This window comes from Trematomus bernacchii, unplaced genomic scaffold, assembly GCF_902827165.1.
Source record: "Trematomus bernacchii unplaced genomic scaffold, fTreBer1.1, whole genome shotgun sequence".
Taxonomy (NCBI): Eukaryota; Metazoa; Chordata; class Actinopteri; order Perciformes; family Nototheniidae; genus Trematomus; species Trematomus bernacchii.
The window spans coordinates 1,372,861-1,389,094 of record NW_022987735.1 but is presented as its reverse complement, the minus strand read 5'-3'; the positions used below and the strand labels follow the sequence as shown (position 1 = coordinate 1,389,094).

Genomic DNA, 16,234 nt, shown 5'->3' with positions numbered 1-16,234 from the left:
ATTTACAGCCCGTTTTATATTCACTTTAATGTGTAGTGTGCTGCTTTAACTTATTGTGCATGCTACTTTAGACAACAAATTACGTTTTTGGAAAAAATCTCAATACGTGTTTTTTTCAGCCATGTAAAAGTTGTTTTTTTAAGTCTTACTGAGCTACAATTAGTTAGTTTAAACCTTGACATTTCCATCTCTGATGCAGACATTTGTGCCTCGGCTGTAGCCAAAGTGTGACTCACCATACACTCGCAGCTCTGCGTTGGCATATATGATCCCGTGGTGATTTTCTGCAATGCACTGGTACATCCCTGAATTACCAAACGCCAAGCTGCTGAACCTCATGTCTTTCCTGTTGGACTGTGGATCATAACAAGAGAGTGAAGTTAAAATATCATCAGACGACATTTCACCATTTCCAGTTTATTAGTAGCCTACAGTAAGCAAATGATTGAAATCAAACTATTGTTGACATCCACAGACATGGGCGTAGGAAGCATCCTGAATGTGGGGGGGACATTTTTAACGGGGGGTGAAAAAAATATATAGATTTCCTGTATTCTGGTGCATTTTAACAGGTGGTTTGATACTTTTATGTGGCTATACTAGCATGAGGAAAATGATGGGTACATTTTGTAATTTCAGTAGTAAAGAAAGGAAACATATTTGATTATTAATTCAGAGCTGTCTTTGAATGAATAAAAAGCAGTTTAAATGCCCATTTTTTGTACATTTATATACAACAATAAATATTTGTGAGTGCATTGAGAGATATTGTTGTGGAGAGTCATTTATATATAAATCGCAAAATACATTTGTGAATCCTTCTGTGAGCATTTATTAATATTGAGACTGATCTGACTCCATACGGATGTTAAGTTCACCTAGGAATGGTATCATTGACTTAAATGTTCAAATAAATGTTGCTCTTCTGTCTATATTGGTCATATGATGCCCCTTGACTGAAATGTTTCCTGTTCAATATCCCCACTGATTTCCTTAAAATCCTGGGATGAGAGTCCACATCACAATTTACTCTCAACTGTCATTTCCCTTTCATCACTCACCTCAGCAATGGACCTCTCTCCACTGTCCCTGTATTCTGCCTCTGACTCACTCTCAAGTGCCTAGATGTCAAGAGAGGTGGTGAAGTGATAATTATTTATTGAGCAGTATACTCTTTCACATTGAATCATAACAAGTCATACTGAATGTAAACACAACTGACTCTAAAGTAAGTCCCAGTCTGTGACATTGGACATTTTGAAGACTCAAAGTCCCAAGTAGTAGGTAGAATATTAGCTAGTCTATGTAATGTGCACAGAAAATAAATAGTTAACTGAATACTGGGATGGAAATAGCCTATAAGCACTCAGTAAAACATAAACACACAGAAAAAGCTTCTGAATGATAAGAAGTATAATTAAAACATAATGCACATTACCATTTTGAGAGAGAGTACCTAAGTTAAAGAACTCAGAAAAGAATCTCTTATCGAACTGAGGCTCCAGTAAAACACACTGACTGCGTCTCTACATGGACATCAGTAAGCCGTTTATGAGTATTATCCCGGGTTATGATCATATTGGGGATATGGTGTTTACATGAGCACAGAGAGATCGGGTTATTCAAGTTCCCTGTTTACATGATAAATACTAGTAACCTGGCATTTCGATGCCTTTTCTCATCTAAACTATTCAGTATTTGTATCTCTCTATCATGACATAAAGACGAAACTCCTCTCCAGAAGTGAGACGCCGCCATCACTGTTAACTGCTACCAGCTGATGACTTACTTTCCTCTTCTTTGAAAAAAATGTTCTTATGTCCATGTTGTCTGGGGGAGAAAACATATCAAACCAAGAGATTGTCAGCTTTGATTTTCGCTGTATTAACCATTTCCTGAACATTTGGTGTGTGTGCCTTACCTCCGCTACCGGCATCGCTTCATACAACAGATCTGAGCTGTCCAACTATGACAACACTCCTTGAACATGCGCGCGCTATGTGAGAATCTGCCTTGGTACAAAGTAGCAGTGAAAACATGGCACGGAGTTTCATTGATTTGGGCATTCTCTCAATAAGCAAGTGGAATGGATTTCATTTGATAGTGAAGCACTGACACAGCGCTCTACAAAGTGCGGCGAGTGGATAGACCGATTCACGGACTTTCCGCATAGTAAAAGTGGGGGGGTCTAAACTAATCATTTGAAAAAGTGGGGGGGACTTGTCCCACCCTCATATAATGGCTGCGACGCCCATGTCCACAGATGATGTTCAGGTACTGTAACAATCCATTTATTTGTATGGGAGAGGATTTCATTAATGCATAATGATATCCAGCTGCATATATCAAACAACCACCCCCGCTGCTGTCACTATTACTCTTGGGTATTTTCCAGGCCTGATGACAGTTGTTTCTATGGAGAGCTACACAACCCATGCTGGCAAACACTCAATACCAACAGGTACTTTCTCCTGACATGATGTGAACCCACGGTGCCAGCTTCCTGTCACTGCTGAGCTACTGAGTGTTGCCAAATGAGCTCTGTGTATATTACAGCAATAATGAAATCAACATTTATGTCACACAGTGTTTAAATGAGTTTTAATATTACCGGTTCTCCATTTATCAGCCAACGAATGCTTGGTTCAGGTGTGCCGCTTGCTTTGCAGGACATGGTGTAATCCCTACCGAGGTCTTTCTCTGAGCTGCTGATGTGCTGCACCCACTCAGGAAACGCTGCAAATGAGCAGAGAAACAGTGTTTGAGGAAAATCTGAGAAAACTACAAAGCTGCTAAACAATATGTGATTTGAAACTTAAAGGTCACCTATTGTGCAAAATCCACTTTTTAATGTATTTTATACATAAACATGTGTCCCCTCTGTGGAAAGAGATTCTGAAAGTTTCAGGAAAAAAAGATTCGCTCACTTTTTGTCCTGATCCATTTATATAAAAACCTGTCTGAAAATGAGCTGATCAGATTTTGGCCACTTTATGATGTCATAACGATTTTCTGGCTTGTGTAACCATTAGCCAATCACCAACCAAGGTAACCCCCCCCACCTTATCACCTGAATCTCCTCCTAGAGCACCATTGTGTTCTTTTTAACCAAATATCTCTCAGAGGGGCGTGGGGAGTGGCTCCTTATTTTCATCTAAAGTAACAGACACAGAATCAGCACTCTTGAAACAGGGCGGAAACAGAGGGGATTATGGGATGCTACAATGCATGATCTGTTTGGTAGTGGAACCAAACACTTCAGAGACATGTTTTGTATATATCTGAGACCTATAATATATTGATAAAAAATTGTATAATAGGGGACCTTTAAGAAAAAGAAAAGAAAGGAAAAACATGGGGAAATGTACTGATAGGAAGAGGCTTTTGATGTTACCCCCACACATCAGTGCCCTGTACTCCCTGTCAAATGTTGGAAGAGAAGAAGGAGACATGACGTGCAACACATATCTCACCTTCTACAGACAGACGTGCAGCGTGGTAGTCCTTTCCTCTGGAGTTCACTGCCTCACACTGATAGCTGCCTCCGTCTTCAAACTGCACGTTGTACAGGTGCAGATGAGCCCCCGCCATCCGCACCTCGTGATTGGGTGGCATCTGTCCGTCTAGCTTCTTCCAGCGGATCTCAGGGACGGGGCTGGGAAGGACAGAGAGAGAGAAATAAAAAACAGGGCAGTATACGCTGCAGTAAAAAGAAAATGTACTGTGCATCAAGGGTGAACTAAAATAGTTATTTGAGGGATTGACATAGATGTTACTTTAGATTGTCTTTTATTTAATCGTCCAAAGTCAATATTTACGTATATCTGTATGTCATAATATGCTGCATCGTTTACATTTAGTTATTTTATTCAATTGCATCAACAAAGTATATATATTCCCTATTATTTATTACTGACAAAGCAGAAAAAAACTCTCAAACTTTATCTTAATGTATTTTAATTTTCCTCTGTGATCCAGTTTATGACACTTGAATATGATAAGATAAGACTCACTGGCTGATAACAGATTGTCAGTCCAAACTGAGCACATTTCAAAGAAAGGTAACCAATGATCTGTCACACTTACTTCCCCAAAGCGAAGCACTCCAATGTGATGTTGTGCCTCACCAAAGCAATGGTGTCTGGGAACTTGACTTTGAGGTCAGCCGGGTATTTCCTGATGGGACCTGAGAGGAAAGGCAACAGACCATAAACCATGACTCAGGTGCTCGACACACTTAGTGCTCATTGTAACCATCACAGTGTTTGTTGCAAGATGTTCCTTCAAATCCCCTTTGGTCATTACCTACTGTAAGTGGGTCAAACAAAATATACTTCTGTTTAATCACTGTTTTACTCAGATGTCCTACTGAAGCACACAGAATCCAAAAGCCTTATGTAAAAGGGTTTATTTAAGGCCTTTTTTTAAGATTGTATAATCCCAGCAAATTGCATTGGCACACTTTATCTGGCTTTATCTCTTGCTGCCTCACTCAGAGAATTCACTTTTTAAGAAAACTTTTAAACGTGATTTTGTCTATGCTGTGTCTGTTTAGATTGTGCAGTATATTGAGTGGATCTAGATGGGTTTTTGATATTTTGACATCTCAGACATTGTAGGAGAGGATGAAGAACCAGTTAAATTAATTTAAAGTAAAAGAGCATTTTTGTATTTAGTTGTAATTAAGAGAATGAAATGTATCCTCTGCAATTCTGATTTTATACTTTTCAGCCAACCACTAACATAGCTCAATACTTTATCTTATATAAGGTATTATCCCAGTTCCTAAAATAAGACCATGACACTGCAAAAAACAGATCAAAACTGTGATACTAGTATAAATGTTAATCCACTCAATGTAAAAATGTAGATGATACTTGCTTAGGTATTCAAATGTTGACCCAGTTCATCATTTTCTCCTCTCACTGTCTCTTTTCCCATGGCATAGGTCTACGGCCTTGGGTATTGCTGCTATCTCTCTTAAGGAGGGGCAGCTTGGGCGCATTGTTGTTGCCAGTCTATGACGGAGCACAAGCCGCCATGAGGTAGTTTACTGTTCAGGGACGTAGGTTCCCTGGCGCACATTCTTTTCTATGGACGAGAGCTCTAGTTTGATTCAGGGTCCATAATTGTTTAGTCTCACTGATAAAGAATGTTGATTATTGCACTCCGAACTAGTTAAAACCTCGAGCTACAGAAAGAGTTCTTCAGAATTGGTTTGGCAACCGCTGTGTCAACTCGTGACACACCACCTGTTTTGTCAATTCTCTGGCCGTAACTCCAAATAAACCATCAGTGTTTGCCATCAAAGCTCCAGCTCTCCTCGTGTCTCTCTGAGTCCTGACTCTCCATTGCTACAGAAGTTTCCCCCACAATACTAAACTCTGAGGATTATCTATCATGACAAATGCAATCAGTGTTTCCAATTGTTGGTATGCACAGCATTTCAAAAACCAAAGATGAAAGACAGTGACGCACTCCCTTGCCAAACACATAAAGTCAAATACTGACTTACGTCATACCCAGAAGGCATTTCATCACATGCTTGGGAAAGCCCAAACAAACAGTCTGCTTTAATCCTGACCTTTTAGGTTGCACGAACATTGACGTTTGTGTTCCTCTGATAGTACTTTTAAAAACATATCTGCCATCACGAGTACATGATCATGAAAGTCAATATCAACAGTGGAAATTCCTGGAAGCCCAACAAGGAAAAACATTTAAAGAGTCGTCTTAATGGTACCTCTTACATATGGTCAAGCAAACATAAAGAGCATTAACAAACTAAAGCTCTGAAGCAGTGTGGTTATTATCTTTATGTCTGGAGATGTTAATGTTCCAGTAAATGTTTCATAACACTCTGCCTCAGTCTCAAAGCAGGTTTTCTTCTGAGCTAATTTGTTCCCATAAATCTTATTTAAAGACAACAACAATGGCGTGACCCTATCACATTTAAAACGAGCCCTTTTGTGATTAAACACGGTGCTTCAGCGAGGCCGAGGGAGAACAATCAATACAGTACTTTGCTGCAGCCAGACAGAGACCTATATCTGAGCTTATTTTAAAACTCATCTCTTTGAGAAATACTTATATATTACACACACCTTATTTTGCTGGTAAAAGAGTATAGCCAGGATAGCATTCCCTTAATGTACCTTTCTTATTGATTCATGGCCATTATAGAGACATGTGTTTTAATTCTCTCTGTTGTATTTCATGATTGTATTGAACTTAGGCTTATTTTATACATCAAACAGGTATTGGATTGCATTACTGGAATGAGAGGCATTGAGTGTATTGCATTGCAAATGTTATTATGGCCTAAGTATCACACTGAGATCAATCTTGTACAGGACAATAAAACCCAGATGTAATCACTGGTTTTATAACTGAAGTAATAAAACATCTCAAACAGCTTTAATGTAATCAAAAATCTGAGATAATCAATTGGAAAAACAATGGATAGTAGGAAGTGAGGTACTAACGTTCAGCCAGAGGTACGAGGGGGATGTAGTTGGAGAAAACGCTTTTGGAAATGGACTGGCTGGAGGCGATGCAGGAGTAGTTGCCGCTGTCGGAGGAGTCCACCTTGGAGATATAGAGGTTACCCGTTATCTGGGAGACAAAACGCCTCTTGTCCAGCGGGATGAAGGTGGGGAATTCATTGAGGATCCATCGGAACGACAGCTCGGCTGCACAGAAAGAGACAAAACGGCACCCGTCAATCAAGACTCCAGACACACATGCAAAACCTTTAGAAAGAGCCGAGGGGATTGGATACGAAGCTGGCTCGCTTTGGATAATATGAATACATGCTAAATAAAAATAGCACAATTCTTTAGTGCAGAGGGGGATTTATTATTCCAGCATCTATTGACCTTTCAGATGAAATCTTTTAATTCTTTTAGCTGAGAGGCATAATAGAAGAATACTGAGAACATTGGGCTTGTGGAGGTAATGCTGATGCTGTGGAGAGAGAATTAACAATGCTTTCAGACTGTTGTGTTTGCAATTTGCATAAGCATGAATATGGAACATGTGTGTGCAGTTTTGTGGGTTAAGTAATGGCGATGCTATAAAAACTCTTAAGAAAATGAGGCCACATAGAGACAAGTATAGGAAGGGAAAACAAATGAAAACCCTTGTAATTATATTAGCTTAAACTGGATATGAGACCGATGAAAACATTTGGATTATTTCCTTTTAGATGCATTAGGGAGCAGTAAACCCAGCATGGGGATGACTGCTAACTGAGATAAAAGCTTGAAACTCATAATGAGGCAGAGACAGAGTCAGTGATGTCATTATTTGTGTACCTCAGAGGACATTAAGAAGGGCAATTCAATCCCAAGCTGATAAGGGACAAAATATATTTGGTTCATTTTATATAGTCAGTTCCTCTGTGTCAGGAAATCCCCCATGTGGATACAAAAAAGAGCTCAAAGTAAAGTATGTCTAACGGTTTCTACAGCATTTGTTTTTCATTTAAATATATTGTAAATGTACAATCCTCCTGGAAATGTTTCTCCTGGCTGGAAAGCAACAGCACGAAGGAAGGAGCCCACACAATCAAGCACTGACCGTTATAAATCCACACAGAAGGAACAAGAAATCAAAACAGGGCTACTGTTCTATACGCCCACTCCAATCAATCAGATGCTACATAATGATGGAGGTTGAACACTCCAGCAGAAGCACACTCAGCCTTCACTGTACCTGGATAATGTGGTGGGGGAGCGCAGAGCAGCACGGCCCCCTGCCCCTCTTTGACGTACACCGACTCCCTCTCCTCCGACGAGAACAGATCCAGGTCTGAGGAACGCAGAGACAAAAATCAACTCTGAGGAAGTTTCTGATTCAAGAGCTACTCAGAACCTATAGCCATACTGTACATGCATGTGTAGTGGTGTAAAGTAACTAAGTACATTTACTCAAGTACTGTACTTCAGTACAATTTTGAGGGACTTGTACTTTACTTGAGTATTTCCCATTTATGCTACTTTGTACTTCTACCCCACTACAATTCAGAGATACATATTTTACTCCACTAAATGTATTTAATACCTTTAGTGACTTTCCACATTTGGATTAATAATGTGAAATATAAAAACACTTTAATAAGACTTTAGTTACACCTAGAGTACGTTTCACATGCTACCCTGCAGCATATAAAACTAGCTGCACCTTTACCAGCTGGGATGAGACATAAATGCATCAATATTTATAATTAAAACATATCATATATTATTCTGTAAAGGGCCAATTTGCATAATGAGTATCTTTACTTTTGGTACTTTAACTATATTTTGATGCTAATACTTTTTTAGTTTTACTTGAGTAACATTTTGAATGCAGGACAATTACTTGTAACAGAGTATATCTGGACTTTGATACTTCTACTTTTACTTATGTACAAGATCTGAGTACTTCTCTCACCTCTGTTCATATACCCTTTACAGTAATATCTATAAAACTGACACTAAAGGTTTGAAGGTAACATAAAGTTCAACAACAGCTTATGAATTGAGCTGTAGTTGACGGTAAAATAAAGTACATTAGTCACGCTGGAATCATGAAGTAAGACCAATCACAAATGGCTCTTTCTACACCACTTATCATTTGTCCCAGCTGCCCTTGCAATTTCAGCGCCCTTAATATGCATGAAAGTACAGCTCCAGGGCAGCTCTGTTCAATCTGCATGGTGCTGTACATCATTGCAGTATGGGAGTTAGGATCTGGGCTACTTACATCCGAACTGGACCGAGGCTTTTCGGCTGATGATCGTGCCGTGCAGGTTGCTAGCCAAACACAAGTACTCTCCTACATGTTCGGTTTTTATGGGATTGCTGATGACTAGGTTGCCTCCTACTAATCTGTAGTGACTGCTTTGTGCTTTCATGTCAATTTCCCTGCCTTCCAGTATCCACCTGCAAGGAGAACAATTAGTGTCACTATAGCAAAGCATTGTAAAAGCTGTGTAAAGGAGTATATTCAAGTGTCAAGTTACAAGGCTTTATTGTCATTTGCACATACAGTGTAGATATGGCAACTGCTCCTCCAACAGTGCAACATATATATAGGACATAGAACAAATAAAACATATCAAATAGTGTAAGAGAATGTTTTGAGATGTGCAAGTAAATATAGAAATGGAAATAGTGCAAGAAGAGTCTATATACAAGTAAATGGAATGATATAATAGATAAATAATTAGCAAAATGCAAACAGATGAATGTTTGGATGAATGGATTTTCTTAAAAAAGTTCAGGTGTTTCATATCATTCTATATGGTGGTACATTATTACTATGTGGCCCCTTATGGTGTGGCAATATCTGACAGTCTGCATTATAGTAGCCCTTTCTTGCAATACACATGTGCATATTGTATTTTACAAATATCAAATAGTTCTGAAAAGCACAACTAACTGTACTGTAGATGAACCCTCTTAATACCAGCTGTGGTCAAAGCTTATTCCTTCCCCTCTGACATCTAATTCTGGGCTCTCTGACAGTGAAACCGATTTGGAGGATGCCAAGTAATATCATTTACATACATTTACATCTAAATTGAAATAGATCATGCGAAACAATTTAAATTTCGAGCTGCAGGAACAACATCACATTTGTTATTCATTTTTTCCCGGTGCGTGATATCTCTTGTTATATTACATTTTTGTTAGTATGAGGAAGAAAAAACATCTGCTGCAGACAAATTGAGTTGAGCACATTGTTTGACAGCAACACTATTATGTGGGGAAATCTGTCACAAACACTGCGGGATGCACACACACACATGATGAACCTCGGTGGTGCATAGAGGTTAACATCAACATCGTAGTGACCTTGCCATTTAAAAGGCAGATCATAAAACAGTCTGAATTCAGCCTGAGAGATGGCAAGCGATGGGAGGCACACAGAAAGCACAGCGGGCAGTAATGAGACCGGTATTTTGGGGAACATATGTTACTTGTATGTGGCAGGTGGGTTGGCCCGGGCCCGGCAGCTCATGGTGATTTTTGCCTCGGGCGACTCCTCCGGGTAGATGGTTTCCACCGGCTGCTCCTCAAACACTGGCCCGTAACCTGTGGCTTCATCTGGTGACGACAAACAAACAAAACCAGGGTAAAACAACAAGCGGAGTTTACAAACGGGAAATATCAAAGTGTTAGAACTCAGTGTCTGTCTGGCAGTTCTGGGACAGCTCCATCAAACACAAGACAGCAGGGTTCAAATGTAAGAGGAAAAACACACATCAACTAGACTGTGAGATTGCCCCTGTGAGGACCTGCCTTTTGATATTTTAACCTGGTTGTGGTTTTCACACACTTCTATTGCTCAGTGGCTGGTTTCAAAGGAATCCTGGTTGTAGCTAATCCTATCTGTGATTTGTGCTGCTGAGTTTCATTCAAAATCACAACACCACACTAATTATGACAGTGATGTGCTCACTCAGGTGCCAAACCAGAGTGACACATTCATCTCTTGCCAATGGAAATGATATTGTTACAAGCCAATACAATTTTTGGAACTGGAAATGCTATCTTGACTTAGCATAATCCAAACGCCTTTCATACTGTGTGCGTCATCCTCAGTGCTGTGAAGCAGATGCACAGGCGAATCCTGGGAGAAAAGTCTCCTTGAGGAAAATGCCTTTCTTGGTTCAATCTGCCTTTCACACCATCAACACACACGTACAATTAGCCCCAATTACTCATTAGAACAGACAGACATCGGGAGCAGAGGCATGAATAAGACATAAACACAATGCCAGGCTATGAATAAGCAATGAGGTGAAATGTTCCCAAACACTGATTATTCTCTCAGATCAAGAGTGTGTGTAGGTGACTGCAGCATTACAAATGTGAGGCGTGTATGGACGTGTGTGTGTGTGTGTGTGCACGTGTGTGTTGTTATTCCCCTGCGTCTCTGAGTTCTGAGAGAGCGCAGCTGACACCTCAATGGGGAGAAGCTCGCTCTTTCAGACAGTAATATCCTGCTTCTATTCCAGCCTTCTTTCCAGGCCTGAATTGGTGCTTTCACTACCTTTGGAAATGTCATATTGACTGACAGGGAGCAACCTTTAGAAACTCGAACAAAAGATGCATTTTCACTTCTATTTACTCCCACAAAAAACAGGAAACTATGTGTGTAGAAAAATAAAGCAATAATGGTGAAAGTAGAAAAATGCATGAGTGCATATTTATCAGTCTCAGCTGTAGGGAAGCAAAAGGAATTAAAATCGTATAATCCTAACCAGAACGAAGACAGACTCGTAACCACACAAGTTAGCTGCACCCTCATCGCACCAGGACGGCCAACCAGGAGGGAGCAATTAAGATGTTAGGAGACAGGATGCACTCCCACTCACACACTCCAGCAGCCAACCGTGTGTGTGAGTGCCTGACGCAAATCCCAATGATTCTGAATAACTGCTGGCTGAGAGAGAATTAAACATACTATTAATGGGGCATTGTGGGGCCGATGGAACGCAACTTAACTGGGAAACTGTGTTCTTGGAACAAGAGAGGAAGAAAAAGGAATTGAAGGAAAAAAAATGGAATGGAATTGGAAGAATCAAGGATGGGTACAGTTAAGGGAATATAGTGACCCTGTTCCACTGTTGCACTTAAATTGCTCTGCGCGAGTGTCAGATAAATGCTTTACATGTAAATATGAAATATAAATGTGGACTGGGCTGGACGGGGGGAGCCAATGAGGCGCTGGTGCAGTGCTGGAATAGCAGTAGGAGTAAAACGCAGAGGAATGAGCGCTGGTGCCGATCCTCTCCCTGTAATGCTGGTGGTGACAGATGGTGAAGGGGAGGGTTGAAGCAGGCCACATAAGGCCCACTGCCTGGAGACACACACAGGCCTCTCACTTCTCTCTGCCTCAATTCACTTTCATATCTAACTCTCTCTGGCTTCCCTGTGTCCTCACTTCATCTCTCTAAACTACAGTATATCCCACCGTCAGCCTCTGCTCCTCACGATTTCCCTTTTCTGGATTTCCTTCTATAAATACTTCCATTTTAAAAGTCTCTTCACTCTCTAGTTAGCAATGCTACTTGCTAGCAACATGGCTCCAGGGATGGGAAAGTTAGTCGGTCAGACCGCCACTTCAGGCAAGACTGAAATATTTAAACATTATTGGATGGATTGCAATGATTCTGATTATACATTCCTGTATGAGGTTGGCCTTTGAAATAACAACTCCCACGAGTTACATTCACTTTCTGTATAGACATGCAGATGCCTAAGGGATGAACACTTATTACTTTGTTTTCACATGTCTGTTTTTTTAAGTGAAAGTTAAATAGTTTTTCCAGAAATGACTACAGACATTTATATCCCCCTTAGGATGAATGGTAAGTGGTAAATGGACTTATATAGCACCTTTTTAGTCTTACGACCACTTTAAGCACTTAAACACTACATGTTAACATTTACTCATGAACACACACATGCATACACTAATGGCCAAACTTCATCAGGATCACTCACAAACACTGATGTCTGTGACTAAAGGAGCAATATGGGTTTCCGAGGAAACTTCGACAAGCGGACTGCAGAAACCAACTAATTTTCAACTGTTGGATGATCCGCTCTACCTCCTGAGCCATGGCTTCCCGTCTAATTGCAGTAACTTTGGTGAACATTTTGTGTAGTACCTACCATTATAAGGTTCATTTGGACCAACACTGGATTATGACCAAATATCATTGATAAAAGATATCCTGATGTATCTACCAGCAAAACTATAAAATTCACATTAGCCGTGAGAATACTTTGTGTGAGAAGCAAACTCAGTCATGCTAACATGAAAAAGACCCATACACCATTATACCTGCTAAAGGTGTATCGGCATATAAGCATTGTGAGCTCAAAGCACCACTGTGCAGAAGTAGAGTTTCAAAGAGACTGGAATGGCTGTAGATTCTTGTTTTTCTCAAATGATCAGTATTTATCCATCTCTCAAAGCCTCCCACTCTCAGCGCCTAGTGAATTCTCCCTCTATGTTTTGTCCAAAACAGAGAATCTCTTTCCAAACCTCCAAAGCTATATGCCTATTTCAATCCCTCTTTTTTTCTCTCTTTGTATCCAAGTGTCTCTTGGGTTCTCGGTTTCCCCTGCATAAAATACTTTCACTGTCTCTTCTTTGAAAATAAGCAGACTTTGGATGCCCTGAATCGCCCTGTTTAACAAGCGAGTAATTATTTACGCTCAGCCGCGCACATAAAAAACAAACACATACTTACAGATAAAAACCGAACTTACTCTCACGGAAGACCACATCCATACAAATAGGGAAGACATTTAAAAACCCACAAAGAAGAAAGTCAGAGTCTGGGAGTCATTTTCCTCTGAATGGATCTCATTATAAAACACAGAAGAGCTTGTATGTTTAGACTCGTTTGCATTTTAAATACTGTAAAGTCCGTTCATTTATCTTCCTTAGCATCAGTTTTTTAAATCAATATTTTTATATTGTGCCGTTTGTGTTTTCTAAATTGGAGATGTGTATATTTATTTTGGATTATATTTATGTTTGTTTATTTTCTACTTTATTTGACTTTCAAATGACGTGCAATGCCTTGTTTGCAGTACATGCTGCTGTGACGCAAGAATGTCCCAAATTGGGACCAATCAAGTAAATCGAATCTAATATAATTCTAATGACAAATCAATCTTCCTTTAAGCTTAAGGGATAACCTAAAGTAGGTGCATGAAAATTAATTTTAACTTTAATATACAGGTGATCCTAAAACAACTGCACTGTGTCCTATTTGTTACTTTATTTCATCTTTGTCAACACATTCTGCTGTTTCATATGTTGCACTTCCCTTATTGAAACATGTCTTTTTTATTGAGAATTGTTTGAATAATCACATAATTAAGCCAAATCTCAGAGGAACTTCTCCCTCTGATGAATTTAACTTGACTTACAGCTGTGTGTTTCTCTTACATCTGCTGCATGGTTTGTTTGCATGACCAATGGTGTCCAAGTGGGACAGATAACATATTGTTTCCTGGAGGCAACCAAAGCATGGTGTAGCAATAATTACCCACAAGCCCTTGAGTCACATAATGAGGCGTGGTGGCTGACTAATTTCTCCCTAGGGTAGAAATCCACTTTTTAAATTTTATATGTTGAATAAATAATTACTCTGCTTCACTGCCAGCCCAAATCGTATTTCCATGCCATCCTGCAGTGAGTGTCAGTGAGTGAGCGCTCGGTGTGGAGCCAGCTGTGCAATCACAACCACTGTCAAACTAATTATTCTCCAACACGATGGAGCAGAGCTATTTAAACAGGACATTTGAGAGGGTGACTTTGAATACAGATGTTTTCCAAAGTCACAACAATAATGAATGTGAAAAACCTTCTAATACCGTAACTGATGTTTTAAAATGGTATCACTATACAGTGTTTAACTTCACAGACCACCCCTCATGCAGAATAATCCACATCTTGGCTGTCCATCAGATGTTCAGCTTATTTACTCTTTATATTTTCAATTGAGCTGCAGCTAGCAATTATTTATATTATCGATAAATCTATTGACCAATTTGCTTCGTTCTTTTCAATGAAGTTTTGAAAAATGCCTGTTAAACTTCAAATGTCTTGTTTTGTCAGACCAAGAGTCCAGAACCCAAATATATACAGTTTAATATCATGTACATCAATAAGGTAAATCCTCACATTTAAAAAAAAAAACAACCAGCACTGTTAAACTTTCCAAAAAGACATATTTTTGGAAAGTTGATTGCCTGTTGTAAACTGGAATACACTACAGGGCAGGAAGTCAAACCAAAACACCCACATGCTAAACAATGTCATGCTTCAAAATTGAGATGAGTGGTGTACTCATGAGTGAGGAATCTGAGTGAAAAGAATTGACCATATGGCGGGGGGGAAAAAAACTGAAGGGATTCTCTTTTGACATTTGACACATTTGTGGAAACTAGAAAACTTTGTCCAGCCATCTTTTAAGCCTGCAGGGCATGTTTGCCACAGAATGATCAGATGGGCATTAACATAGCTACGGGCTGAATGATAAGCAGTTCACTTGTAAGAAACTATGGAGTCTGCAGTGTGTCCCAGCTGGAGGTCCGCCTCCACAATGCTCTGACCTTCGAGGAGTGTGGAGTCGACTCTGCCTCCTCGTATGGCTACACCTTCATCTTTGTCCAAGATTGACAAAGCGTTCAAAAATGATAAAGCCTGAGCAGCATTTTTCTCACATTTATTAGTGGCGAGTGACCTTAAAAAGTGTATCCAACTGACGTGTGCAGCATCAAAAGCATTTTGCACAGTTTGCATCACGCTGTGTTATTTCTACAGACAAGTGGAGGTAATGTCAACGTGTGCAGGAGGTGACACTCCTACAGGCACACAGATTTTAAAAGTCATGTACGGTCGATCTCTCGAGAAGAGAGAGTGAATGCAAGAAAAAAACGAATGACAGACTACCAAGAATGAGTCATTTTGTTAGTGATTGCATCAACAATTCAACCTGCACGCAGCATCACAACAGTTTCCCAAAAAACTAATCAGCAAGCGTTCCTATTTTCCAATGTACCCCTAGCCAACAATAACACACATGGTAAAGAACAAATCGTATGAAGATTCTGACATTTAAACATTTCTCAATATATTATTTTAACAATAAAGATCAACACAGTTGTTTTGGGAAATGGAGAGATTTATATCTTCATATTTTTGAAAGCACCTTTGAAAATAACACTTGGGCCTCGAGGATTAGATGCTAATTCAGCTCCTTCTAACCAACTTAAAGACATTTTGGGGGAAACGTAATTTAGTTTCTCGCAGGGTGTTAGATGAAAAGATTGATATGGACTATTTCTGGACCTTTTCTTGGCTGGGCACAGCGACTTCCTGCAGTCTCTGCTGGTTGCCCAGCAACCTCGCAGGAAATGTGCGAGTGCTGCATATCCCACTGTAAAACCTCAACTTGTCGTTTACACACTTTGGTTTCTAAACAGATAAAACAAACATGATAGAACATGGTACTTATTGCTCTCTAGTGTAGATGCTTGTTTTGCTGATGTTGTTACATTTAGAACAGGCTAGTTATTATCCTGCTCACCGGTCTTAATGCTAAGCTAATGGGTTAAAACAACTGTGAACATTCATAAACACACCTCCGCCCCTCAAAGACTGCAACCACTACTATTTAGAAATATTTATGGCTATTTTATTTGCATCCTTTGGT

At 39.7% G+C, this 16,234-nt stretch overlaps 1 protein-coding gene across 4 annotated transcripts in view; it reads right to left on the bottom strand.

The window, feature by feature from the left end:
- LOC117494957 (contactin-1a-like) overlaps positions 1-16,234 on the bottom strand; it is a 65,142-nt gene that overhangs the window by 14,545 nt on the left and 34,363 nt on the right. For 3 of the 4 annotated variants that reach the window (XM_034145984.1, XM_034145983.1, XM_034145985.1), the window contains exons 4-12: positions 9,968-10,094; positions 8,749-8,927; positions 7,717-7,812; positions 6,486-6,692; positions 4,087-4,186; positions 3,474-3,655; positions 2,612-2,736; positions 1,062-1,121; positions 237-354 (exon numbers count right to left, since the gene is read on the bottom strand). In XM_034145984.1, the coding sequence (XP_034001875.1) occupies positions 237-354; positions 1,062-1,121; positions 2,612-2,736; positions 3,474-3,655; positions 4,087-4,186; positions 6,486-6,692; positions 7,717-7,812; positions 8,749-8,927; positions 9,968-10,094 (1,194 nt within the window). The remainder of the gene's footprint in view (positions 1-236; positions 355-1,061; positions 1,122-2,611; positions 2,737-3,473; positions 3,656-4,086; positions 4,187-6,485; positions 6,693-7,716; positions 7,813-8,748; positions 8,928-9,967; positions 10,095-16,234) is intronic. The other variant, XM_034145986.1, reaches the window with a different exon arrangement.